At 44.5% G+C, this 26,953-nt stretch overlaps 2 protein-coding genes across 4 annotated transcripts in view; one reads left to right on the top strand and one right to left on the bottom strand.

Annotated features, from left to right (window-relative positions):
- The first annotated feature begins 1,724 nt into the window (after positions 1–1,724).
- mocs1 (molybdenum cofactor synthesis 1) lies at positions 1,725–16,542 on the top strand. Its single transcript, XM_056295880.1, has 11 exons — positions 1,725–1,948; positions 5,685–5,790; positions 6,601–6,768; positions 9,129–9,293; positions 11,531–11,592; positions 11,730–11,841; positions 12,651–12,763; positions 13,681–13,791; positions 13,993–14,113; positions 14,474–14,521; positions 14,835–16,542. The coding sequence occupies exons 1-11, from the start codon at positions 1,742–1,744 to the stop codon at positions 15,965–15,967; spliced, it is 2,346 nt and encodes a 781-aa protein (XP_056151855.1). The 5' UTR covers positions 1,725–1,741; the 3' UTR covers positions 15,968–16,542.
- A 9,425-nt stretch (positions 16,543–25,967) lies between these two features.
- Positions 25,968–26,953, bottom strand: part of daam2 (dishevelled associated activator of morphogenesis 2) — a 73,249-nt gene continuing 72,263 nt past the window's right edge. For all 3 annotated transcript variants that reach the window (XM_056295691.1, XM_056295693.1, XM_056295690.1), the window contains one exon: positions 25,968–26,177. In XM_056295691.1, the coding sequence (XP_056151666.1) occupies positions 25,968–26,177 (210 nt within the window). The remainder of the gene's footprint in view (positions 26,178–26,953) is intronic.

Raw genomic sequence — 26,953 nt, forward strand, 5'->3', positions numbered from 1 at the left:
CCAGGCATTAAAAATTGTCAAGAATGGGAATATGATATATGAAATCAGTTTTTTTTCACGACTGTTTTAATTTCAGATTTTACAAGGATGTCACAAACAACTATCTTCACCCTGACTCTCTCCCCAACCAGTCAGTGTTCAGTTGCTCGGTGGCAGTTCATCATAATCTGTTTACAATTAGATTTACAGTTGTTTGGAAAATAACATCATGAAAATGGAATTTCTCTTTCCAGTCTTTTTGACTTAAGAACTAAAATCTTAAAAATATATTTTGATTTCAGTTTTAGACCATGTTTGCCTTATCTATTAATTTACTAACTTCCTCTGCAGTAATTAGTGGAGTTGTCAAAAAACTGTTGTCGTAGGGTAAACCAAAACCAAGACAATGGCTCCCTCTGGTGGCAAGATTACAGACCGCAACGCTGTACAGGGGAAAGTCACGGCTCAGTGTTGCACAGTCATGATAAATACTATTGTTCAAAAGCAAAATAGACACATGACTTAGGAATGACTTGATGCGTGACTTTGGGAACTCCAGCAACCGCTGTTCGGAGGCCCTACGGATGAGCTCAACGGTCATCTATTTGACAGCCAATCTTAAAGGTAAACGACAGTGTCGTTTAAAAGTACACTTTATGAAACCAAAGGTAATGAAACACGTTCAAAGTTGTGAATTTGGGGAGACATCAGAATCTTACAAGCAATAGTTAAGCTGCCGTTTAAATTCGAGTTTAATTAAATATAAATGGCATGCGACGCCGTTTTGTTTTTTAACCGAGCCTGTCCATAGAAATCCGTGGTCAGATGAACGTTAACCCATGCTGATGAAACTTGCACAAGAGAAACGGTTGAACTCGGCGGTTGAACTCGAGAGCAGAGGGATTCAGCGACATCCTTCGCAATGCCTCATGGGATGAGTAGTACACGTCCCCTTAAAAGATGTTAAGCAAAATGTTGACATACCTTTGTCTTTTTCGGATATCATTTACTCGGAACAAATTGTTTTAAGGAAGGCCAAGATTCACCTCGTCGTTAGTTGGATCAGTTCGGGGATTTTTTTTTCCTAAAGAGGGAACAAACCGAAAGAAGAAGAAGAAGAAGAAGAAGAAGAAGAAGAAGAAGAAGAAGAAGAAGAAGAAGAAGAACGTCTACGGAGAAAATGACTGGGACATGTACTTCCGGTAATGGTGTTAGCGAAAATTCCGTTGAAAACTGTGACCATCTTTAAGCGACACAAGAAACGGGAAACAGTCCGGAAGAGTTTGGCGACGGACTGGTGGATATCTCCCAAGTCGCCACCGGTTTCTGTTTACGTTTAGGTTCGGCTTAGGTGTCGTTTAAGGTGTCGAATAATGATGTAGGAGGGTGGTCGTTCCTTTGCAACGCCGTCAAGTGGCCGCCCAATGTGGTCACAATTTTCGATGGTCACAAATGTAAGTACAACACCACCGGAACCGCCAATGTGGTCACAATTTTCGATGGTCACAGATGTAAGTGTAACACCACCGGGACCGCCAATGTGGTCACAATTTTCGATGGTCACAGATGTAAGTAGAACACCACCGGGACCAGGACTGCTGAAAAAGTGGGCGGTCGCCTCTCCGCTTTATTCGCCCGATTGGCACTCGGTGTCCACGCCCCTCCTGATTTCAAGGGGTCGGTGTTTATAGGGAAAGCTGCAGAGAAGTCCGGCTTGACACGCTGTCGGCACGCAAAACGAACCAGAGACAGTCCAGCGGCCATGGCCGTTCACGGTGGCATGTACTGCCGTTTGATAGCCAGTCACACCGGCGCCAGAAGAGCCTTGACGCGTCTGGGGAGGATCTTCGCGCAATGCGCCAACGGGGAGAACCGCAGACGGTACTCCGGCGTTACGCACAGGGAAAACCAAGTTGAACTTGCAGACTCCAGTTCAGTTCCCAACTTCGCCAAAAATAGGCCAAGACAGGTAAATAACACGGGAGCGGTTTGCTTTACTTGTCAAGCGAGGCGGTGTCTCGTCAGTGCATTCGCAGTGGCTGTTATATGGTAGGCACTACATTGTTATAACCACGGAGGAGTTTAACGGACCGCAGCTTGTGCCCCTGCGCGGTTAAGGGCCCACAGGCCCGGTGTAAAATGTTATTAATTCTGTTCAAGGGAGTTATTAAACCTTAAAAACAAACTTGACAAAATTTAATTTTGATAGTGTGCCCCCCCCCCAGCTCGGTATCGCCTTTTGTCACTTGCAGACTGTTGGTCGCCTATTCAAAGCTGTCTCCAGTATCAAACACAAGTTTCACAAAATGACCCTTGAGAGAAAGCAAGAAGCTTACAGAGAACCGTTATGCTCTAAAAGCCGGTGGGGGGGGAAAGGGTTCTCCTCAAATTGTACTTATTCTCTTTTGGCACAAGGAGAGAAGTGGGAGTGCCTTTTAGATAACGATTCACAAGCTGTCAATGCCCAGTGAATAGATAACAGGCCGTGTTTCAGCCATGTGCTCGCTAATACGTTTGACATCATCTCGGTCCTTTATTTGATGTCCAAAGTTCACAAGCCATCAAAAGAAACGTGCCGGACATGTGTATGTTCCTCGCTATGGTTCACTTTAACAATGATTGTTAATGTGGGTTGTAATGTTACAGTTGCTTATTTGGTGGCCTGAAGCTGCTTTTTTTGGCAAGCAAATTCTATGAAAGCACATGTCAGATATATCTGTGAATGTTCTCATTCATCCAGGTCGTGGTTGTCCAAAGGAGTTGAATCAAGTGCAACTGGACTTGGTATATACCCGTGAAGACGTTTCGCCTCTCATCCAAGAGGCTTCCTCAGTTCGTGCCTTTCTGGCTAGACCAAGCTAGTCTGACTGGCTGGTGATGAGACTCAGAATTTATCCTCTTGGAGTCGTTGTCAGAGCTATAGATGTCCATGGCTCTTTGTGTCCCGATGTTTACCAACGCCCGTCAGTGGTCATGAGTCGCACTGAATAATGAATGAATAATGAATGATGAATAATGAAGTCGAAACTAACACCCCCAACGACCGTCGCTGCTAAACAAATGCATATCAATAGCTCCGATAACGACGGGCGTGGCCAAACATTGGTACACAAAAGAGCCACTCATATCTATGGCTCTGTTAGCGACGGGCGTTGGTAAACATCGGGACACAAAGAGCCATGGACATCTATAGTTCTGACAACGACTCCAAGAGGATAAATTCTGAGTCTCATTACCAGCCAGTCAGACTAGCTTCGTCTAGTCAGAAAGGCACGAACTGAGGAAGCCTCTTGGATGAGAGGCGAAACATCTTCACGGATATATACCAAGTCCAGTTGCACTTGATTCAACTCCTTTGGATAAGCATGACAGATGCAGTCATTCAGATTTGAGTAAGATATCAGATTTATTTGGGGGGGGGGTGAACTGAGATCAAGAAGAGGAAGAGAGTGATTGGCGATCAAGAAGAAGAGGTTGAAGGCAGGGCCAAGGATCAAATGGTGGAAGTTGAACAAGGAAGACTATTGCGTGGAGTTCAGAAAGGAGTTAAGACAGGTACTGGGTGGTAGTGAAGAGTTGCCGGATGGCTGAGCAACCACTGCAGAAATAGTGAGGGAGACAGCTAGGAAGGTACTTGATGTGTCATCTGGACAGAAGAAGGAAGACAAGGAGACTTGGTGGTGGAATGAGGAAGTACAAGAAAGTATACAGAGGAAGATGTTGATGAAGAAGAAGTGGGATAGTCAGAGAGATGAAGAAATGAAGAAAGTAGACAGGAGTACAAAGAGATGTGGCATAAGGTGAAGAGAGGTGTGATGAAGGCAAAGGGAAAGGTGTATTGTGAGTTGTATGAGAGGTTGGATACTAAGGAAGGAGAAAATGACATGTACCGGCTAGACAGAGGGAGAAAGCTGGGAAGGATGTGTAGCAGGTTAGGGAGATCAAGGATAGACATGGAAATGTGCTGACAAGCAAGGAGAGTTTATTGAGAAGGTGGAAGGAGTACTTTGAGAGGCTGAGGAATGAAGAAAATGAGAGAGAGAGAGAGAGAGAGAGAGAGAGAGAGAGAGAGAGAGAGAGAGAGAGAGAGAGAGAGAGAGAGAGAGAGAGAGAGAGAGAGAGAGAGAGAGAGAAGGCTGGATAATGTGGGGATAGTGAATCAGGAAGTGCAGTGGATTAGCAAGAACGAAGTGAGGGCAGCTATGAAGAGGATGAAGAGTGCATACCCATGGAGGCATGGAGATGTTTAGGAGAGACGGCAGTGGAGTTTTCAACTAGATTGTTTAACACAGTCTTGGAAAGGGAGGATGCCTTAGGAGTGGAGAAGAAGCATACTGGTACCGATTTTCAAGAATAAGGGCGATGTGCAGAACTGTAGCAACTACAGAGGTATAAAGTTGATCAGCCACAGCATGAAGATATGGGGAAGAGTAATAGAAGCTAGGTTAAGAGGAGAGGTGATGATTAGTGAGCAGCAGTATGGTTTTATGCCAGGAAAGAGCACCACAGATGTGATGTTTGCTTTGAGAATGTTGATGGAGAAGTATAGAGAAGGCCAGAAGGAGTTACATTGTGTCTTTGTGGATTTAGAGAAAGCATACGACAGGGTGCCGAGAGAGGAGATGTGGTATTGTATGAGGAAGTCGCAAGTGGCAGAGAAGTAGTATGTAGGAGTGGTGCAGGATATGTATGAGGGAAGTGAGACAGTGGTGAGGTGTGCGGTAGGAGTGACGGATGGGTTCAAGGTGGAGGTGGGGTTACATCAAGGATTGGCTCTGAGCCCTTTCTTGTTTGCAATGCTGATGGACAGGTTGTTGGACGAAATCAGGCAGGAGTCTCCATGGACTATGATGTTCGTGGATGACATTGTGATCTGTAGCGAGAGTAGGGAGCAGGTTGAGGAGAGCCTGGAGAGGTGGAGGTATGCACTGGAGAGAAGAGGAATGAAAGTCAGTAGGAGCAAGACGGAATACCTTTGCCTGAAAAAGAGGGAAGACAGTGGAATGGTTAGGATGCAAGGAGTAGAGATGACAAAGGTGGATGAGTTTAAACACTTGGGGTCAACTGTTCAAAGTAACGGGGAGTGCAGAAGAGAGGTGAAGAAAAGAGTGCAGGCAGGGTGGAGTGGGTGGAGAAGAGTGTCAGGAGTGATTTGTGAAAGAAGGGTACCAGCAAGAGTTAAAGGGAAGGTTTGCAAGATGGTTGTGAGACCAGCTATGTTATATGGTTTGGAGACAGTGGCACTGATGGACTGCTCAGGATAGACGATTTGGAGACAAGGCAAGAGAGGCAAGATTGAGATGGTTTGGACATGTGAGGAGGAGAGATGCTGGGTATATTGGGAGAAGGATGCTGAAGATGAAGCTGCCAGGCAAGAGGAAAAGAGGAAGGCCAAAGAGGAGGTTTATGGATGTGGTGAGGGAGGACATGCAGGCTGGTGTGACAGAGGAAGATGCAGAGGACAGAAAGAGATGGTAATAGATGATCCACTGTGGTGTCTCCTAAAGTGAGCAGCCGAAGGAAGAAGTGGCACAAATTGGTTCAATGGGCTCACAAAATCACAAAGGAACAACCTATTGCAAAACACTACTCGGCTGTTCAAGAGCTGGTCATCCTACTGTCGTCTTGGTACCAACTGCTCATCCATTATTCTGACCAGTTTCTATAAAGGCTTTTGTAACTTTTTTCTCCTTTTTTTTACACAGAGGTTAAAAGATGACACCACACCCTTCTCAGCATTCCTTACAGACAACTTTGGTCGGAGGCACAGCTACCTCCGTATCTCCCTAACTGAGAAATGCAACCTGCGTTGTAAGTGGGTTTATCTTTTCCAATGTCAAAAGCCTTCTGCTCTCTCATCAGTATGTGTTTCAACTCTCTGGTGGAGACAGTTTTAGATCTGAATGAAAAGACGAAAGAGGAAGCAGCACCATCTTCCAGAAATGTAAAATTTGCTTTTCGATAGCTCTTAACAAATACTACTTCCTTCACGGGCCATACATGCCACACATTGCTGTTAGTACACTGAAACGTTAGCTTGTTAAGATGAAGTCTCTCAGGCCTGTTCACTTTTCAGGTAATGACTAACCACATAAGGGATTTTGTCATTAATTGTGGCTAGCAGTGTGAGGCAATCACAGAGCATCTATATGGCAATCCCTTTTAGATGAAGTTTGTTCCTCCTCTCATCAGTCTGAAGCTACCTCTTCTTTTGCACTTCTTTTTGTTTAACATTAGTGTGCATCATACTGCGTTTCTGAAGTCACAAGAGTGCCTCTATATATTAAAATATTGCTAGTAAAATACACTGCATGCAATGCACATTTTAAGTTATAATCTGCATTTATAGGTTGAATTTCCATTAAAGGAAGTGAGTAGTAGCCACTTACTCAAGCAATCACTTTTACTTTTGCAGCAAATCCAATGTTCCAGTTATTACATGTGAACCATTGGAGTATGCCTGTTCACATTACTGGCCAGGTACCATGTGGTGCTGACACGCTTTTAATTTTCATTGTAACCACCCGTTCCAAAAAAAAAATCTGAACTCATGGTATTGCAGGATGAAATAGTTATCATAATTACTTTATGACCATTTTTTTTACCCCACCTTGTCTTCAGGTCAGTACTGCATGCCGGAGGAGGGGGTGAAGCTCACGCCGCGGGGCCAACTCCTGTCCACCTCGGAGGTGCTGACCCTGGCACGCCTCTTCGTCAAGGAGGGGGTAGAGAAGATCCGCCTCACTGGAGGAGAGCCCCTCATCAGACCTGACGTAGTGGACATCATTGGTAAGGGCCTGTTCAAGACCTGTGGAGAAAGAGAAATACTGTAAACGTAAACGAAACGATCTTTGCAGCAGATTTCCTCCTCACCCAAGAGAAACGAGGTTTTAATAAAGAAATGTGTGGGGTCTGTATTTGGTTTCCTGCGTGCTCGGTGTTGCAAAGCATCGCTGTGTTTGTACCTAATCCCTGACATTAGTTATTCCTCACTGCAAAAGAAAAAAGATTGGGCTGTGTCTACAACTTCATGGTTCAGCAACCGCAGTGGTGTTTCTCTGCTTACTTTGTTGAGTAATGGGCTCTGACAAGAGAGGTGGCCCGTGTGTAGCTTGTGCAAAGTTGGCATCACACTTCCGAATGTCTTTCTCTGCCCCCCCCCAAATTGCCAGAGGAAGAAAACTACATCAGTTTACATCAACCAGGCTTTGAGTTTACATTTTTATTTCATCTTAAAGCAGCACTCGGTAATTTTTTTTTTTTGGATTTTGGCAATGTCTTACGCCAGCTGTTGCAAAGACAACCCAGGGGCTTTTTTTCTTCTTCATCGTGTAGCAACAAGATGCATACATTTATCTGCAAGCCGTAGCTCAAAAGACTGTCTTGGAAGAAGAGGAACTGTGTTCACAGTTCAAAGTAAAATCTAGTAAATCTTTCTAAAATATACTTAAGCAGTCTCTACCTATAATTCTCAGGAGGTTTGGTGCCCAGTGGCAGACAAAGGACTTCCTGGAAACTGATCCAAATTATGGTTGTGTCATTCTCCCTTAGCCATCACATCAAAATTAGATTAATGATGATGTGTGAAAGCAAAAAGTTAGAACACGTTAAAGGTTTTAAATTTTTTTTTTTTTTTTTGCAGTTTCAGATTTTTCCTTTTCCCTTTATTGTAGAGCCTAAACACATAATCACCTTACTGTATTTATTCACCTGGTGACTATGAGAGTCACTAAAAAAGTTTGAGATTTTCCAAGGGATCGATCTAACATTTGGGATGTGGCTCTGTGATTCGTGAAGCGATGTGACTCTGCCGAGAGGAGATGTTACGAGTTCGACGGGGGGGAAATGACGCCGCACACAAAGAAGTGTGCCGGAGAAGGAAATGGATTAGCCACACCACAGCTGCATGATCGGTCCTGTGACATGTTATCGTCCCACCTCGCTTCATAATCGGACCAAATCCGGGCCACGCGGAATCGAATCCTGTAGGAATGCGTTCACGTACATCATCAGTGGAGAAGGAAGGTCTGCCGTCTGGTTTTAAGTCTCTTAATGCTTATTTGAAGATGATCGCTCATAAAGTTTTCTTACCCCACAGCCAGATGTTATTGCTTGTTTTAAGAGAGTGTACTTGTTTCATGACTATAAGACTTGTTCTAAGTAAGTTTCACTAAACAGGAAAAGAAATCTTAAGATAGTTGATCTAAGGTCATAGCTGATTTAAGATAATATTTTTCTTGGGGTAAATGTCATGAGACAAGTCCCGTTATGATGGAACAGATGCTCTTTGTTGAAATGAGCAGTAGAATCTGCCAGTGGGTTAGCAAATGTTTACCAGCAATGAATTATGAGACTTAAAACGAGATGAAATACCTCAATAAGCTTGTGTTTTCTTTCAGTGGGGGGGGGGGGGGGCGACGGCGCTAGAGGCAAACCCAGTGCGTCCAATGACAATGTTATGCTAGTGAGATGTTCATGTGAGGGTCAGCAGTGATCACACTGTCACCTGAGCGGCCACCACTGTGACCGCCTATGGCCCATGTTAAAGTTTGGTAACGTGGGTGGCGTGGCGGTCTAATTCATTGCCTACCAACACAGGGATCGCCGGTTCAATCCCTGTGTTACGTTCGGCTTGGTCGGCGTCCCTTTTGACACAATTGGCTGTGCCGGCAGGTGGGAAGCAGGATGTGGGCGTGTATCCTGGTTGCTGCATTAGCGCCCTCTCTGGCCGGTCGGAGTAGCTGTTCATGGGGGAGGGGATACTGGGAGGAATAGCGTGATCCTTCCACGTGCTACGTCCGCCTGGCAAAACTCCTGTCAGGTGAAAATAAGGAGCTGGTGACGCCACATGTATCGGAGGAGACGTGGTAGTCTGCAGCCCTCCCTGGATCAGCAGAGGGGGTGGAGCAGCGACCGGGATGGCTCGGAAGAGCGGGGTAATTGGCCGGATACAATTGGGAGGAAAAAAAAAGGGGGGGTTTGGTAGCCCAGAGGAAGTGTATTGTGAAGTGGAACCAGCAAGTTGTGGTTTTTTGTGTTGTGTTCTGGCAGGAAGTGATCTATGAGCCACCATCATCTCTCACTCTTTGCATCCTTTCTCTTTCTCTTCTTTTCACCCTTCTCCCCTCTTCATTTCTCCCTTTGTGTAGCGGAGCTGAGGAAACTTGAGGGCCTCAAGACGATTGCAGTGACCACCAATGGGATGAACCTGTCCAGGCTGCTGCCCAAGCTGAAGGAAGCGGGCCTGGACCTGCTCAACATCAGCCTGGACTCTCTGGTGCCCGCCAAGTTTGAGTTCATCGTCAGGCGGAAAGGTACAGCACAGTTTATATCGGGACGAAAAATGATTATAAATGCCTCGAACCTCTATGTTCGTTGTAAGGAGAAATTGATGTAAAATTGACTTGGAGGAATTACAATAGCGGAGGGAAGCTCAGAATCTGACCATGAACTCTGACTTTATAATATGAATGTTATAAAGGCCCAAGTATTTTTGTTTAATACTTCAGCAAATTTCGGGCGGGTTGGATTTACAGAGGTGATTGTTGCACAGCAAGTCAGATGTTAGCTTTGGCCATTGTCTCATATCTCTTCAATGTCATATATTCATCAATCACCAAAGCAGCGACAGTTACATTGGTACATTATTTAGCAGGAAGCATTAGATTGGTCCTCTATCTAGAGCGCTACTCATCACAAACTATTCTGACATGGAAAGCGACAATGGCAGAACTATATCCGTGACTTGAGTCTGTGTGAACTGCTTAAGTCAATTCATATAGCAGCCACAGGTCAAATCCCCCAGATTACAAAAGGGAATTGCTGGCCTTAAAGCACACGTTTTGGGTTGGAGGGCAGGTGGTGCAGAGGGACAGAGCTCCGGGTGGTTAGGTGTTAGTGGGGGAAGAGACAGATGGACAGACTGGAGGAGATTAGGGAGAAAATGCAAAACCCCGGCCAACATTCCTCTTCCGCAACACTCGTTTTTCAGTGAAAGGTTTTAACAATGTCGGCTAAAATCAGCTGATATTGCCTTAAAAAAAAAACCCCCAAACTTTTGCTTTTTTTTTTTTCTTCAAAAATTTGTGTCCGGGTACCTAGTAGGAGCTGTGGATCCAAAAGCAGACTCAGTAGACAAAAAGGGAAGACTCCGTGGATCCATCCAGCCATCCATCCATTATCCAAGCGGCTTGCCACCCAATGACTGCTGGGATAGGTTCCCAGCGTCCCCACGACCTCGGTTGGGATGTTTAATAAAAATAGAAGGCACTGCAGGATGTCACAAAAATGTAGGCAGCAAAAAAAGGGCAAGATGCAGTCCAGCTGAATAGTTACAACAAAAAAAAAAGAAGGGGGGGGGGTAATCACAGCAAAGCTACAAGCATGGTTCAGGCAACATCAGTACCCAAAACAGACAGAGAGATCGAGGCACAGAGGCAATAAAGGTAACCAGGGGCTTGGCAGAACTCACATAGCAAAAAAACAGGCTTAGGTCAAAGAGCAAAATATTAACTAGAATAAGCTTCACAATGAAGAGACGTATTGGCGAGATAATCTAGCGAAGAGCGTTGATCCGGGCATGGTTTAAAAGCTGTGGCTGATGAGGTGAGTGGCAGCAGGTGTGGGATACACGGGGGTTGACTGAGGACAAAACCAGGAACTGACTCGACCAAACAGGTGAGAACTTGTCTTTATGCATGCTCAATAATCAGATGAGAACTTCAAAATAAAACAGGAAAGACAACAGACAATGATAAAGGTACTGGGCTGACAGACGGAAATGATGGGAGACGATGACTGCCGAAAATAACTGACTGAGCTAAACCAGGAGACAACCCAAAAGTACACAATGTTTTGGGTTGTTTTGGGCGTCCATACTGGCATGTTTTGGGTACTTCTGGGTTGTTTTGGGCATCTGTACTGTGTTGTTTTGGGTAGTTTTGGGTTGCTTTGGGTGATTAGTATGACCCACAATTCAGCCTGAACAAGAAAATATGGTGAACCGAGCAAGCTGTGTTTATATTATAAATGCCTTAAAACGAGCAAGCGGCAAACTTGTGGCACAATACAGCCATGAATTTTGTCCTCTTGCGTCATTTTGAGGTTTTATCCCAAGATAACTTGTATCAGTTTTGTGACTTTGTCTAGCCCTCTTACCACATCCATCTTTACAAGGAGGTGCTCATCTCTAGACAAGTGTTTAAAGCTTTATTATCCATCTATGGGAAAAGAAGTGACACTTACTGTTTGTTGTTGAATAACACCAGTGCAAAAAAAGTCTAGCTGATTATATTCATACACTTTAACAGAATGCATTGCTGTATCGTATAATAATTTATGATGAACTTTAAGTGAGCATTCATCAAGATATTTTTTAAACATGCCATGCATGTAACGGTCTAAATGTGCTCCAGGTGTGATGCAAGCCATTGCAATTTTACATCTTTTGTATCTCGAGTGTTTTGCTTGTGTTCATATTGACACCTGAATTTTTCCCATTGTTCGTCTCGGGTGAGGTGTTTTCCAATAGTTGCTCTGCTTTCTTTGTCAGGGTTCCACAAGGTCATGGAGGGCATCGATAAGGCCATTGAGATGGGCTACCAACCTGTCAAGGTGGAATGTAACACACTTTTTATTTCCGTTTTAGTGATGTTTGCACTTGCTAGTCAGTCATACATCTTTTTATGTAATGAAATTGATTTTTTTGTTGTTGCATGCAACAGCTTCTAATTGTGAGCTGCTCTCCGTAGGTCAACTGTGTGGTCATGCGGGGCCTCAATGAGGACGAGCTGCTCGACTTTGTGGCCCTCACGGAGAAGAAACCGCTGGAGGTGCGCTTCATTGAATACATGCCATTTGATGGTGAGTGCCTGCGTTTTACATGTGAATCCTGTGCAGATTTGGAAAGTCTAGGGAAGTTTCATAATTTACTACATGTTTAAAAAAAAATTGGGAATGGCACTAAACATGTTAACAAAACATGCAAAATGGTGTTTTTGCATGTTCTCCCCGTGTCTGCGGTGGGTTTTCTCCAGGCGCTTTGGTTTCCCCCACCATCAAAAAGACATGCATGTTAGGGTTAATACTCCTGTCTGTGCCCCTGACCGAGGCATGACAAGACGAACTGGAGTTGGTCCCCGGGTGCTGCACAGCGGCTTCCCGCTGCTCCTAGCTACATAGCTAGGATGGGTTAAATGCAGAGCAGAATTTCCCAACAGGGATTAATAAAGTAGTAATAAATAAATAAATAAATAAATGAAGTAATGGTTGGTTATGACAGCATAGCCTGTTTAGGTGGGGTCTTTAATAAGAGTGCTATTTGTGGGATTTCAAGATGTTTTTTGGGTCATTTTCAGATGAAATGGAATATGGGGGGTGATGGCGCTGCACAAAATTGCTACCAAATCCTGCATGTTGATCATAGCAAAATTGTAAAGTACTAACTCTATCAAGGGAAAAATGGCATTAATCTCATGTTTTAAGAACAGGTATTGCTCTTAGATCAGAATATTTTTTTCTGTATCTTCCCTTCACTGTATTCGCTGTAGTCTTTCTAAACATACTTACAAAGACCTTAGGGTAGCTGTGTGTTTGGTGGTGAGAGTCCTGAAATATGGCACAAGTTGAGTTTACCTCACATTGACTAATGATGCCTCTCATTTCCCCTGTAGGTAACAAGTGGAATTTCAAGAAAATGGTGAGCTACCAGGAAATGCTGGACCATATAAGGCAGCAGTGGCCCACCCTTGAAATGCTTCCCATCGGACATGCAGAGACAGCCAAGGTCAGTTCCCCCTTGCCAGATTCATCCTGAGAGAGATTAATTTGCTTCTGTCGGGTTCTGGCATATTGGCCCAGTTGAGGTATTTAGTGCCCTGTATGCCCATTAGAACCAATTAGAATAACACGTTATCCATTCTCATTAAGCCCACATACATTTCTGAGAATTAAACAATTTATCTTTGTAACAAAGCTTGCCAGTTTCATTATCAATTTCACTTGGCACATGAATTGTTATCTTTTTCAGGTTATTGAATTCTGATGTGGTTTTGCATAACCACATCATTATGGATCTATTTTCCTCCTCTCAGGCATATATTGAAATTGTTACAGGCTAAAACGAATATGACCACAGCAGAAATGTTCCCTAAACCCACTTTTCCTAAACTTTTAGGGTGATGCTTGGTTTTGCTTAATTTAAGAGAGATATTTCCGAGTGATTTCTGACAGAAGGGTACCAGCAAGAGTTAAAGGGAAGGATTACAAGATGGTTGTGAGACCAGCTTTGTTATATGGTTTGGAGATGGTGGCACTGACGAAAAGACAGGAGGTGGAGCTGGACGTGGCAGAGTTGAAGATGCTAAGATTTTCATTGGGAGTGACAAAGAAGGACAAGATTAGGAACAAGTATATTAGAGGGACAGCTCAGGTTGGACAGTTTGGAGACAAAGCAAGAGAGGCAAGATTGAGATGGTTTGGACATGTGTGGAGGAGAGATGCTGGGTATATTGGGAGAAGATGCAGAGGATAGGAAGAGATGGAAACGGATGATCCGCTGTGGCGACCCCTAACGGGAGCAGCCGAAAGTAATAGTAGTAGTAGTCGTAGTAGTAGATTTGAAGAAGTTCAGTGTTAGAAACCATTTTCAAATATACTCTTTCCAGGATTAGTTTTTTGACACCCTCCTCTTTTCCGCACCAGACGTTCAAAGTGCCAGGCTTCAAAGGGCAAGTCGGCTTCATCACCTCCATGTCCGACCACTTTTGTGGTTCCTGCAACCGCTTACGCATCACAGCAGATGGCAACCTCAAGGTAAAGCCCTGGTTTTACTCTGTCAGGCTTCAAATATACCGCAAGAACGGTTCTTGTATGGGGTCTGCTTGCATCTGTTTGCGTGATTGTGTGACTTCTCAGATTTATTAATTAGTTATAACTAACCACGTACCTGTTTCTGGGGCCGTGCCTGTTTCTGTTGCATATTTCATGTTCCTTTCTTTTTCTGTCTTCTCTCAGGTGTGTTTGTTCGGCAACGCCGAAGTGTCCCTCAGAGATGTCCTGCGTTCAGGGGCATCAGAGGAGGAGCTACTGCAAATCATTGGGGCTGCAGTGGGCCGGAAGAAGAAGCAACACGCTGGTAGAGATCACATAGAGTTCCTCACTAGCTTAGATACACACCAGAACTGATATACCACCTCAGTGACATCAGAGCAAGTATGTTTTAACATACAAATAAACTGTCACAAATAGCTATTTATGGATTCAAAGATCACACATTTTGATTCCATACACAATACACTGTTTTCCTCAAAGAGTCCGATCTCTACCTTCACGCTCTTATTTCACAGTCAGATTACTTCCTTAATCCTTCATATAACGTTGATGTTCTGATCTGGGTACATCTAGAAGCATTATTCATGGGCTCGTGCACCATTTCTTTGACTTGCCACTGTAGTTTGTCATGATGGCACGTAAACAGTCTTCTTTCTCTTCTCAGGCATGTTCAGCATTTCCCAGATGAAGAACAGGCCTATGATCCTCATTGGTGGGTGACGTGGCTGTACGTACCGTACATTTCCCTCATTCACTGCCATTCAGCTGTCTCTTCATGAGCCGTTTTAGAGTCACCTAGTGACTGTTTGTTTAAAGGACTTGTCTGGCCTTGTTATTTTATTCATTCGTTTTTGTTAAAATCATGGCCAACCCACATTTGAAGCATGCATCTACTTAAACCAGTAAGAATTGCAATTTGTTGACCGCTAAAATACATATTCGGCTAAAAAGATGAAATTTAGAAACGTGTCTCTTTGATTTGGAGGTGTCTTAAAACAGCGTCCTATTTCCTCCATGTTTGACAGATACCACATCCCAAAGGCTTCTCTCTCCACCGGAGTCAGAAGACAGCCGGGGGGCTTTACTCTCTGTTCCCTACCTTAAAAATCAGAGATTCTTCACTCAAAAAATGGCTCCTCACCTGCACCACCCAGGCGGTAGCAGAGCTAAGATGGGTGAGGACGTTTTGTGCCTTTCTGGCAGCACTGTTTTAACAAGGGCTGAAGATGTTTGCTGCTCAGGAACCTCCAGGAGGGGTGGTTCCTATTTTAGCTCACCTATCATCAAAGCAAACCTCCATGGGACTGGAAGTGTCCACAATGCAGAACCCCTCCACTTTAAGTCTGGAAATATACCCCCTCCCCTTCGTTCTCCAATGAAGACTGTGAATTATGCCAAACGCACAACATTTATGAGCCACGTTTATGCAGACTGTCTCAGGTACGCACAAGTAAGGGGTCCTTGTTTCGTAAAAAGACACTCAGTTGGGACCCCAGGAATGCCCTATTTTTGCACACTAATAAATAATGCCAAATTAAGTACCAACAAGCACCACGGCATTAGACTATGCCATGGGCAAACTCCCAGTGAAGACCTCAAAACCAAAACTGAGCTATCCCCATGTGGTCAGAGCCCATCGGGCACGAATCCCCCAGAAATCCACGGGCTTGATGGTACCACCAAAGCCCATTTGACGCACACAGATGCCCAGGGCCGAGCCACCATGGTGGATGTTGGCAGCAAACTGCCCACGTGTCGGACCGCCACAGCCCGCGCCTCTGTTATTTTAGGCCCCACTGCCTTCCAGCTGTTACGAGAAAACCAGCTGGCGAAAGGCGATGCATTAGCCGTGGCACAACTAGCTGGCATTATGGCTTCCAAGCAGACCTCGTCCCTCATCCCACTCTGCCACCCCCTCTCATTAGACCACGCCTCTGTCACCTTTGACCTCAACGAGCAGCAGAATGCCGTGGTCATCACGTCAGCATGCCGCACCGTGGGCAGAACGGGAGTGGAGATGGAGGCCCTGACAGCTGTGACGGTGGCGGCGCTGACCCTTTATGACATGTGCAAGGCGGTGAGCCATGACATTGTCATTGCGGACGTACAGCTGGTCAGTAAGACGGGAGGGAAGAGGGACTTCCATCGGGACTCCTGATGGACCACCTCGCCCCGGGCTTTTTTGTTGTTCGCTTAGTGTTAATGTTCTTACAAATGAATTGAGCACTGGATTTTCTAGTCTTGTATTACCATTTTAACGTTGCACTTCCAGCTTCTGTATGTAGTTCACCTGACTGCCTGGGTCTTGCTCTTTTTCCCTCTCCTTCACATTCACATTTATTTAGAAAGTAGATAGGTGGTTGGTTGACTTTGAAATGCAAATCAGAGTTGTTTCAAGTCTTATTTAAACAGAGTTTCACAGTTAACATATGTCATATTTCAGAACTATACATTAGATTGATTTATTTTGTAGCTTTTTGATCTCAGTGCAGCTTACGACCTAAGCAAGTTGGAGGTTAGCGGGGCTGTGTATATTAAAATGAAAGTTTGCGAAAGTGTTGGATTAAGTATCTCTTGCCATCTTCAGAAGGTTTTTCAAAGCTCATGTGTACCTTAAGCATAGTTTGATTTTATTCAAGCTAGTTGCCCTAGGCAGCATGGTGGCGCAGTGGTTAGTGCGGTCGCCTCACAGCAAAAAAAGTCCTGGGTTTGAGCCCTGGGGTAGTTCAACCTTGGGGGGGTGTGTGGGGGGGGAGGGCTGTGATGGCCTGGCGGCCTGTCCAGGGTGTCTCTTCGCCTGCCGCCCAATGACTGCTGGGATAGGCTCCAGCATCCCTGAGAGCAGGATAAGCGGTTTGGATAATGGATGGATGGTTAGTTGCCCTACTTTGCCCAGATTGAAAAGGCGGCAGCGGTAGTATTAAAATGAGGCTTTTTGTGTCCTGTTATTCTTTCCATTTATCCATTTGCAGGTGCATGTCGAGACAGTTGAGAGTTTCCAAACTCATTCCTCTCATTAACTTTGCACTGAAATGCTGGACAGCAGTGAAAGGTTTTCCCAGGTAAGCCTTAAAAAGAGGTCAAGTTGGTCAGAAGACACATCGTCATGATTTTATTTTCTTGTGTAACACTACGATCCATCACTTTGTTCTGCTTGTGTTGTTCGCTATTTTGAGACGGGGTGCGTCTTCTGATCGCTGCCCGCTGGAAGGTTTTCCTGGGAAAAGAAATGCAGAGGTGAACCGTTTATAACGTGACAAGATTTAGCAGTAAAACATACTCGGCATGCATTTCTGCACTCTGGCGTTTACCATATCACGTTTTCTTTCAGTTACTTAAACTTCTGTTGGAGCACAGTGTTTTGGATTAAGCATTTTAAACAGGATGAATGTGTGTTGTGGTGCAGGGTGAAGTGAAAAATCAAGGTGGTGATACTTCACACAAAAAAAGGTGTTACTTCTTTGAAAAAAAAAAGGCTGATGGTGCACATGTGGTGCACATAAAGACTCATTTCGTACTTTTTACATGGGGATCGGTAAACGGTGTCCTCGGTTCACAAGGTAGTGACACCCATTGACTGGATCCACATTATTTTGGAATTATTAAAAAAACAAACCATGTTTTCAAGGTAAATATAAAAAGGTTTTGGAAAGGAACTTTGTAAATGTACATTAAAAACAATTGCCTGATTCACAGTGTTTCTGCGATAAACTTGGGAAAAAAACAAAAAACAAGATCCTTACATGTATTCAAGCATATGATAAACCAGCCGGTGACATGAAGTCTGCGTGATTCTTTAAAGCTGCATGGTCGTTGGTCTCCGCACAGCAAATGGATTTTGTCGGTATAAGTGTGGCGCTTTTCTCTAATCTGCATTGTAGGTGAAGTTCACTTTATTGCTCTAATCCTCACAGTGAAAAATAAATGAAGGCTAACTGTGCATCTGGATGACTTTGGCTGCTCACTGAATCTGTTTTTCCACATTAGTTCCCCTTTTACAAGCCTCCTCGTACCCAAAGTGTGTCTGAAAGCTGAACGCAGTCGAGAAATAAAGGCTTGTGTTGGGGATACAGCCTTTCAGTTAAATAAAACAAACTTTTATTTTGTCGAAAGTACATTTTGTGCTTCGTGTTACATTTTAGGTGTGAAAAGCTACCAACAAATGAATACAGAGTGTTTAGTTTTTATTTTGTAGCTGGTGCATCTCTCTATTTCTGCCTGATTTAATAACTCGGTCATTCATTCATTGCCAACCATAAATATGAATCTAATCAAACAATACAAATAAAACATGTCATCTCATATATGTTTATATGATACATGTTAATGATTTAGATCATGTAAATCATTAACATCTCATATGCCTTGATCATAGGCTCATCTTATGATCATTAACATGATACATCGGCGTCTCCTGTTATATAAATCTGCACTTTGATGTGATGTTCCAAGTGTGTGTGTGTGTGTGTGTGTGTGTGTGTGTGTGTGTGTGCATACTTTATATCCGTGTACGTATGGATACAAAGTATGCACACACCTCTTCCACTTTCAATGCTATGACTATTGAAATGGTCATCAGCTAAAATAAAACGAATTAGTAAATAAGTAAATAAATAGAAAAATGACTAGGGAGCAAAAAGGCGGATAATTGCATTTAGGATTGCATTATTCCCGAAATCCCTCGTGTTCACGGATGTAAATAACACAACAAATAACATTGATTTTACAAAGTAAACCTGAATTCCGGAGTTAATCTAGTCGTACGCAAACAAACGTCTCGTTTTCGTGTTGCGTGACCCTTTAACCGTGGACAACACAGAAAAAAAATTGAAAATAGACAAAAGTGTGAATTTTTAGTAAAATGCAATCGTTCCTAGTTTAGAAGCTGCTTTTGCCGCGTTCTTTGCTCAGAACGCCCCCTGCAGGACTTTATGTGTCAATGCAGCCGCGTGACGCGTTTCATGAAAATAACAGAAAAACAGCCAAGGGCCGCCTGTTAGGGACAAAAGTTTATTGTAACCCTACAAAATGACACAGGGTGAGAAAAAAATACAGAAATGAAAAAAAAAGTCTCATTCTTATACAAGTCTGAAAACTATCCAACAGACATGGACCACAGTATAATTATTCATATACATAATTTTAATATAACATTTTATTGTAATGCTGTGTATACATACAAAATATAGCAAACTAAATAAGGCAAATAAATAGAGGTACAATTTACAGGAAAATGGAACATTCCTCAACATTTTAATCTTTTTTAATCTTATCTCAAACATCAATGGTGTACAAAATGCTTTTCCAACTGTACATTTTTCGGTGGAGATTATCCTTTTTTTTTTTTCTCTTAAAACCATAAAAATACTGTCTCCTCACAATTATGCAACCACTAAAATCGGGTGCAACTTTTCTCAGGCAGTACAAATCGTTGTGTAACAGGTGTTTTCCGTTTTGCAAGCAACTTTACACTTAAGGTTAAAAGTCAAGCGATCACGCTTTGTGCACCCATCTTCGGACATGCAGGTCGACGCCAAGTGCATGATTTGACAGAAATGTGGTAGTGTTAGTGAACCCCCCCCCCACCCACCCTCACCCCCACCCCCCTTTCTCACATCCAAAGCAAGTGACACAGACGAGGACAAACGAGGCCTTAACATTCAATGCACTCTTGTTAAGATGGAGCAATCTCCCCTGAGAAGGAGGCTCACTCCTTTACATCAACACTTCAGTCTCTGTCGCCACCCGTCCCATCTCTGTCATACTGCACTGACGATAATAACCTCTGTGTGTTTCCAGCGGCCCAGCCGGAGTAGCCAACCTCACTTGCGCTTTTTCTTTCTCCGCGGCGTTGTGTGTGTGTGTGTGTGTGTGGGCTTTGCACCACCTGCTATCGTCACGAGTTGCACCCTTTCCCATCTTTTCGGACCGACCCGGCCCGCGACGGTGCTTTGAATTGGAAACGTCCCATGGTTTAAAAAAAAAAAAAAACCCAAAACAAAAAAAGTGCATTTAACAAGCTATTACATTTCATTCCTGCGATTTCCATCTCAACATCCTCATCAGCCAGTCAATGGCCAAATAAACGCAACCAAACATGTAACAATACACACATGAAATAATACTGACAACGTTGCAACACCCCTCGGTAAATACTAAAATATGGATTAAAGCTCTGGGTTAAAATGGTAGAGGGGACTACCGAGAGTGTGCTACTGGACTCCCCGGAGTAACGCTAAAGCCAGACGGAGCAGAGCAGGACAGATATTAGCTCAAATGTACACGAGGTGCTGGGTGAGGATACCAGAATACATATTACCAATGTTTCCCCTCATTTGGGCCATTAAGTAATCTTTTTTTTTTTAATTCCCAAGCAAGGGCAACATTCCACAGTGTCTAAAAGTTTGAATATTTCTCTCTATTTGGTATAATCAACATCTGTAAAAGCTGGGGGACAAGCCGACACCCTCCGCAACAGGCCTCTTTATTTTAGTCTTTAAATTCTTTGTGAGTAAGACTTTAGGAGGAGTTAACCCCTCAGTTTGACGGAGGATTACCTTGTGAACAACTGGAATGACCAGAATCCAGATTCCCTGTTTGGAAAGTGCTACGGACCCCCCTTCCCCCTCCCCGTGCACGGTTATCTCGACAAGCCGGCCGAACTGAAGAAGAAAACGGTTGGATTTCCCGGCGAGTTAACAGGAACCGGAAGCGTGGTACCACCGCAGAGGGCCGTATCACAACCTTAACCGTTTATGTGGTCATCCGCACAATGTCTGTCGCAACCGATAAACCTCAAGATGGCGCTAAGCCCCTCGACTCAGTTAAGTTGCGACACGTCTATTTGCCCTCACATCCTTTTTTTTTTTTTAAAATACCACACCAGTGACGTTAAACCACAACAGGAATGCTAAGTGTGTGAAGAAAGGGTTAAGCGGCACCTCACTGGGATTTCAGTGCCTACAAATTTTCAATTCATAAATGGGAGGAAGCGACAGATTTGTCATTTCTGTTCAGAAACACAATGTCAAGTAAAAAAAATAAAAAATTTAAAAAAATGCCGGTCTTTGTTTTCTGTCAGTGAATCCCACACCACTGTTACCAGACTTCCAGTCATGGAAATCTCTGGCTCTGTGCTTCATTAAAACCACATACCGAGTGCTTATTGTGTCAAGTGCCGTGGGGGGAAACACCAATCTGTAGACACACGTCTTTGTCCTCTACCTCTACTCAACTCTCATTTCCCCGTCTCGGATGAAGGTGGAGGCTCTGCCGCGTCGGTGCTTAGACTGTTACCGTCAGTGTGAGAATACAGCTTTTTAGGCTCTCACCGTCTTGTGAAACTTAACCCGGGGGACCGTTAATTTACCGTTTGGCTTGGACAGCTCGACTGGCCTCGTCCTATGCTCTGCAGCTAACGAGCCTCAACGGCGTCATAACAAGTAGTCTTATCCAAACAAAGCATAACGGGCGCGTCCATATCAAACCGACTTCCCTCGCCAGTCCTCGGATTGCTGGGACACAGAAAACAGAGGAGATGGACACGCCGACGTGGCATGGACCCGAAGAGGATACCTCTCAAGATATGGACAGACCTAGCGTGTCAGATATCAGCTGAAGATGAGCAAGAGGGAGACACCGGGTCCAGCGACAGCAGCGAAGGTGAAAGTGAAAGTCAGGTAGCATCATGCAAAGGGGCGCAAGCTCAGGAGACTGGCACAGCGGGCATCTGCAGCAACCCAAGACAAGAGTGGAGTCCTTGGAGCTAACCGACGAGGAGACAGACCTTGGAGCTAACCGATGAGGAGACAGACCTTGGAGCTAACCGACGAGGAGACAGACCTTGGAGCTAACCGACGAGGAGACAGACCTTGGAGCTAACCGACGAGGAGACAGACCTTGGAGCTAACCGACGAGGAGACAGACCTTGGAGCTAACCGACGAGGAGACAGATGCCTTACAGGAGGAAGTGAGCGGAGGATTCAACCTCGTCCAGGAAATGGAACCATCTCCAATGCACTAACAGCAGTGACGACCACCTTAAGCAAGGAAATGTGTGATCATCCCCGTGGTGCTCTTCACGAGGACTTGAGAAGACTCATTGATAAGGTTGATCATATGGACGCCAAACTGACCAGGATTGAAAGAGAGGTTTCTGCTTTAACCCTGTCAAGATTGGTGTCTACCGCTCCATCTGGATCTACAGTAGACCCGTCAAGAGCTGCACATGTACATAATGCACCCTCCGGCCAGACCGATTCCGTCCCAGCTCCCCGTCCTCCTTCCAGCCCGAGTGAGATAGAGGCCTTCGGCTTTGAGCGTGTCCAGGTGTAGTGCACCAGTTGTCTACAATTTTCCCTTTTGGTGCAGCAATCCAAGGGACTTATGGTGATGTGCATTCACCCCACCTTTAAGGTGTAGGTGTAGAAACCGATGGGAGCGCTCTTCCTTGCTCTCTGTTCAAAGATGTGACTGTGCCATCTGTGTACTAAATATCCATTTTCTTCGCTATGCCTCGACGTCTTATGTTCTCATACCACACCTATTGTTTAAAACAGGAATTTGACACAAGGTGCACGCTAACCCACAATACTGAGTTTTGTTTGGTTTTATCAAAGAAAAAAAACCATTGACTTAATGCCTCGTACGTACCACCCTCAAGGACATTCAACTGGAGCCCTTGTGCTAGGCTGCAACAACTGCACACTAACATAATCCCGACAGGTCCACAAACTAGCAGCCTCCGCCTCAAATGCAATGGCCCACAGGACCGACCAGACGTTGGAAGTCTCCACTAATTGGAACTGAAGTGAAAATTGCGCCGTCTAACCCTATTTTGCCTTCACATAGAGAAATTGTCAAATCCATACCGAACACACTACTCATAGACTCCACCGAGTACTATAAATTCTTCCTAACAAACCACCGCCCTCAGAGATCAGCTCCGCGTCATCTTGGCTCCGCTGCATCCCTCATATGGGCGTCTTGTGCTGCTGCTCGGAGCTGCGCTGAAGAACTCCAAACAAGAATCAAGCATGAGATTCCAGGCATAGTAAAAGCAAAATCTCTACTGCCTATATTAGGGGGAACCCCCCGGGACCCCCCCAGAGAAGATTAGCACAGGATGTGTCCATTATCCAATGTGCCTCCAAAGACAAGTGCAATCCTCTTGCTGAGCTCCTGGGCTGCTCCCATACGGGCCTTAAACTGTGCTATTGTCGAGTTAGTACAGCCTAATGAGATGCTAGGACCGGATGGGGCCAGTTGAGTCGGTTTTTTCTTTTTACACCATGTTGTGGTTTTCAGACAAGCTTTAACAGGCTGCTGTGGAAGGTGCCAGGCATTTGGCCCTTCCTCGCCCACACTACATACACCCCCCAGGGACTGATCAGTTCTCTTATTTGCCTCTTTTTTCCATGAAAAGGACTCCGCCTCAGACTATTTTCATCAATCGTATTTCTGTCTCAACGAGGAAGGCCAATCAAATCCACAAGCTGTGTATAACACAACGCGTTTATGTTATAATTTGATTTCAAATGGGTTCACCCTGTCGTACACATTTGTCTTTTCGTCTCTCTAACCAGCGAGTCTGGGAGCCAATTTAGCCACTTTGAGACGCAGGGGGAAGCCTCTCTGTCCGTCTCTGACACAAGCCTTCAAAACCTGAAGGCGGTACCAAGGCAGACCCCGGGACGAAAGCATCCACACACATACCAGCCTTTGTCTTAGCTACCGCTAAAGGTCGAGACACATATAACAAAATGACTATGTGGGCTAATTCAAAACCGTAAAGAAAGCAACGTTAAGTGGGCTGTCGTATGTGGAGCATCAGTTCTCATTTTGTCTACGGAGTTGTCTTGGTTACCAAAATAAATAGCATCACGGACACGCGTCAACATGTGTTTCCACTACATGATGGCATGGAGAGAGAGAGAGGGTGGCAGGGAGGACAAGAGGAGCTTTTCCTCCACAGGGCTCATCTAGTGCAGAAATCTAATGGGTGTTCTTCTCCATTAGTCTCCTGTCATCACACACCATTCACAGCTCTAGAGACACTTGCACCCAAGTCACACGTTCTGTTCAGCACTGTCTTGTATCCTCACATTGCAATAACGCACAGTAGACAGTAGAGGGCAGGACTCCACATTGCAACGTCGACAGAGGAGAGGATGGGAAAATGCACCACAAGTGTCATGTACCACAAATATGAATGGTTCTTTCATTGCCATCAAGGAAAACGTCTAAATGTGGACCGGTGACCTTTCCCACTTCATACACCGAGACAGAGAGAGACAGAGAGAGACAGAGAGAGACAGAGAGAGAGAGAGAGAGAGAGAGAGAGGATGAGAGAGGTTAAACTGTTTATGTTAGCACCATTAAATGTCCTATCTAGACAATGTTAAGAGATTAACAATGAGACTCGATCAGTTTCATAACTCAGAAGGGGGCTGAAGCAGCTTTCGGTTATTTGCGTGTCTATGTAGTTGTCACGTTACACCTATAGTCACAGGGGATTCGGATCAGAGCAGATGTCTCAGAGAACACGGGTTTGGTTTGTGGGTTAACAGACTAAAGTTTTCCATAAAAGGTACAGTGCAAACAAGGCATGGATGTGTGAAAAGAACAAGCCAAAATCTCTTCTTTCTTTTTTTTTACATGAAGCGCAAAAGGAAAAAGAAATTCACTTCAACAGCAATCATCCCTGCAAAGTGAAGTTAACCCACTGAAAATAATGGACTGCTTGTACAAGAGACCAAAAAAAAATGCCATGAAAACATAAAAAAAACCCCTCTAAAATCTTTGCAATTAGCTTGTCTGCATCTAGATATAAATATATATAAATGCCTAATTGCAGTATGTTTTGTAGTAATACCTATACATTTTTTTCTTTATCGCTTTGGCACTGGTTAATGCCAAAACAAACCTTCTCTTTTAGAAACCACTGAAGAAATAGTAAATGTGAACTTTGACCCTCTTGGCACATTTGTCAGGTGGACCAAGGGTGAGCGGAGAAAACGTTTTTCCTTGAGGAGAACTCCTGTAAAAATGACGGCAGGGGATATGCGTCCTCCCAGGGAATGCTAAGTGACTGGATGAGACATTCTGGAAAACAAATAAATCCCGGCGTGTCTCTAATGTTGTGAACCGACGTCCCCCATAATTCATGTCACCATCAACACAATTCTTCCACACTCACCCATCCTTTTTTGTTTAAAAAAAAAAAAAGTCCAACACTCAACCACAAAGCATTATGGGATCTCTTCTGAGCTCAAATCCGATCTTTGCAGTTTTACAAGCTAGCACACCTTCTTGCTTTTGACAGCTCGGTTTTTTGTTTTGACACAGACTTGGAGGGGTACGACTGGCAACCGGGATAAAAGAACCTAATGTGAGCTAATCACTGCAGATGGAAATACTTCGGGAGGGCAGGAGGACGAGATGGTCTGAGCTCGACGGTGGAGGTACAGCGTTAGGTACAGCCTCCTCCCAGCTTGTTCTCCGGCACTGACAAAATCTGCCCCGGAGTAGTTTAGGGACTGACCGCTGGCTCGGCCAATTCTTCCTTTTGCTGTTTTCCTCTATGTACATTGTGACTGGTTGAATATGGAATGTGATCCAGAGTCAGATATATAAAGCAATAAGATAGGAGCCGTCCCATTACCAAGCATCTTACTATGGACCACCAGCATGAAGAATGACTACCGAGAAACTGGGGGCGACAGCTGGGGGAGGACAGTGTTGAAAGGGTGAGGGAAAAAAAGAAAAGTGGCAATGCGTCGTGGTGGTCTATCTGTCTATCCATCCATCTTAAGTGTCCTGCTCACGAGACCACAACCATGTCTCATTGCCCGGGATAAACTAAGGTGGAAAGTAGCTTTACAAAACCAATTATATAAAAAGAGAGCGTTGCATCCTTCATACGGCGTGGGTGTGAATATGTGTGCTGATACAAACTCAGTCCAGCCATTATTTTCCATCTTCAACAAGACCACCAACAGTTCGAGGCCCCGGGCTAAAAGTCATTTAACTGTTGGTGTTAAGAAATTTTACACCATGGCAGAATAGAAGTGTCTACTTTTTTTTCTTTTTTCTTTTTTTTTTGCATCTCCCCACCCGACCCCCACACCATGCCCCCCCTCCCCACCTCCCTCCATGACCTAGTAGTTGACCTTGGTGACGGGACGCTCGCGGCCGCCGCTCTCCACCAGGTTGACAGAGCGCTTGCGGTTGCGTTTGAACTTGTTCAGGTCCTTGTCGAAGACCTCGCCCGAGCGCAGCGCCGACACCAGGTCATCAAATTCCCCGCCCACCTCGTCTGTGGTGCTGCCCTTCTTGGCCCTCCGTTCCCGCTCTCGCTGTTCCTTGAGCTAAAGCGATAAAGAGAGAGAAGGGGTTTATGAAATGATCACGTTTTGGGCCTGAATCAAGTCAAATTTGACTCGTGTAGATCCGAATCACAATTCAGTCCCAGACAGCATGACAGTCACACGACATTTCCCAACTGATCAAAACAGAATAAGTGCAATGACTGACAGGTGAGGAGAAACTCCACAGGGAAAAAAAAAAAAAGGGAGAAATCTCAGGATGGATAGACATGCAACAGGTGCCAAATAGTAACATGTGACCATATAGTAAAGATTTACTCCAAGATTTATCTCCATTCATGAATAGTTACGTTATCAGTCTGGACCATGGAGTCAGTTTACATTAAGTCATCTCTACCATGGATGGAGACACTCTCTATATACTGTGGGTGACATTTTTGGATCAGGTAGGACGAACACTCGTGCAACGGCAAACAGGTTCCTACTCAAACAAGGAAAAGGACTGAAATGTGATGACGATGTGCCAATTCTAGAAAACTCGAGAATTCTGCCAAGTTGAGAAAATCACGGATTTCAGCTTTAAAGATATCTGGAGAATATCCTTAAAATATCTAGAGGCATTTTGTTCCCAGTCGATTCCAGTTCTCCCAGAATGTTATCACGGCTATTCAAATGTGTCTTAGGTAATGTTTGTTTTATAAGTGTGTACCCATTCTTGTGAGCGAAACCCAGCTAAATTAACATTTGACAATTCTCAGCATTTACTGCATTGAAGGGTACTTGACTGGCAATATGGTGTACTTTTTTGTCTTGAACTA

The sequence above is a fragment of the Lampris incognitus genome, chromosome 16 (assembly GCF_029633865.1).
Source record: "Lampris incognitus isolate fLamInc1 chromosome 16, fLamInc1.hap2, whole genome shotgun sequence".
Classification (NCBI taxonomy): domain Eukaryota; kingdom Metazoa; phylum Chordata; class Actinopteri; order Lampriformes; family Lampridae; genus Lampris; species Lampris incognitus.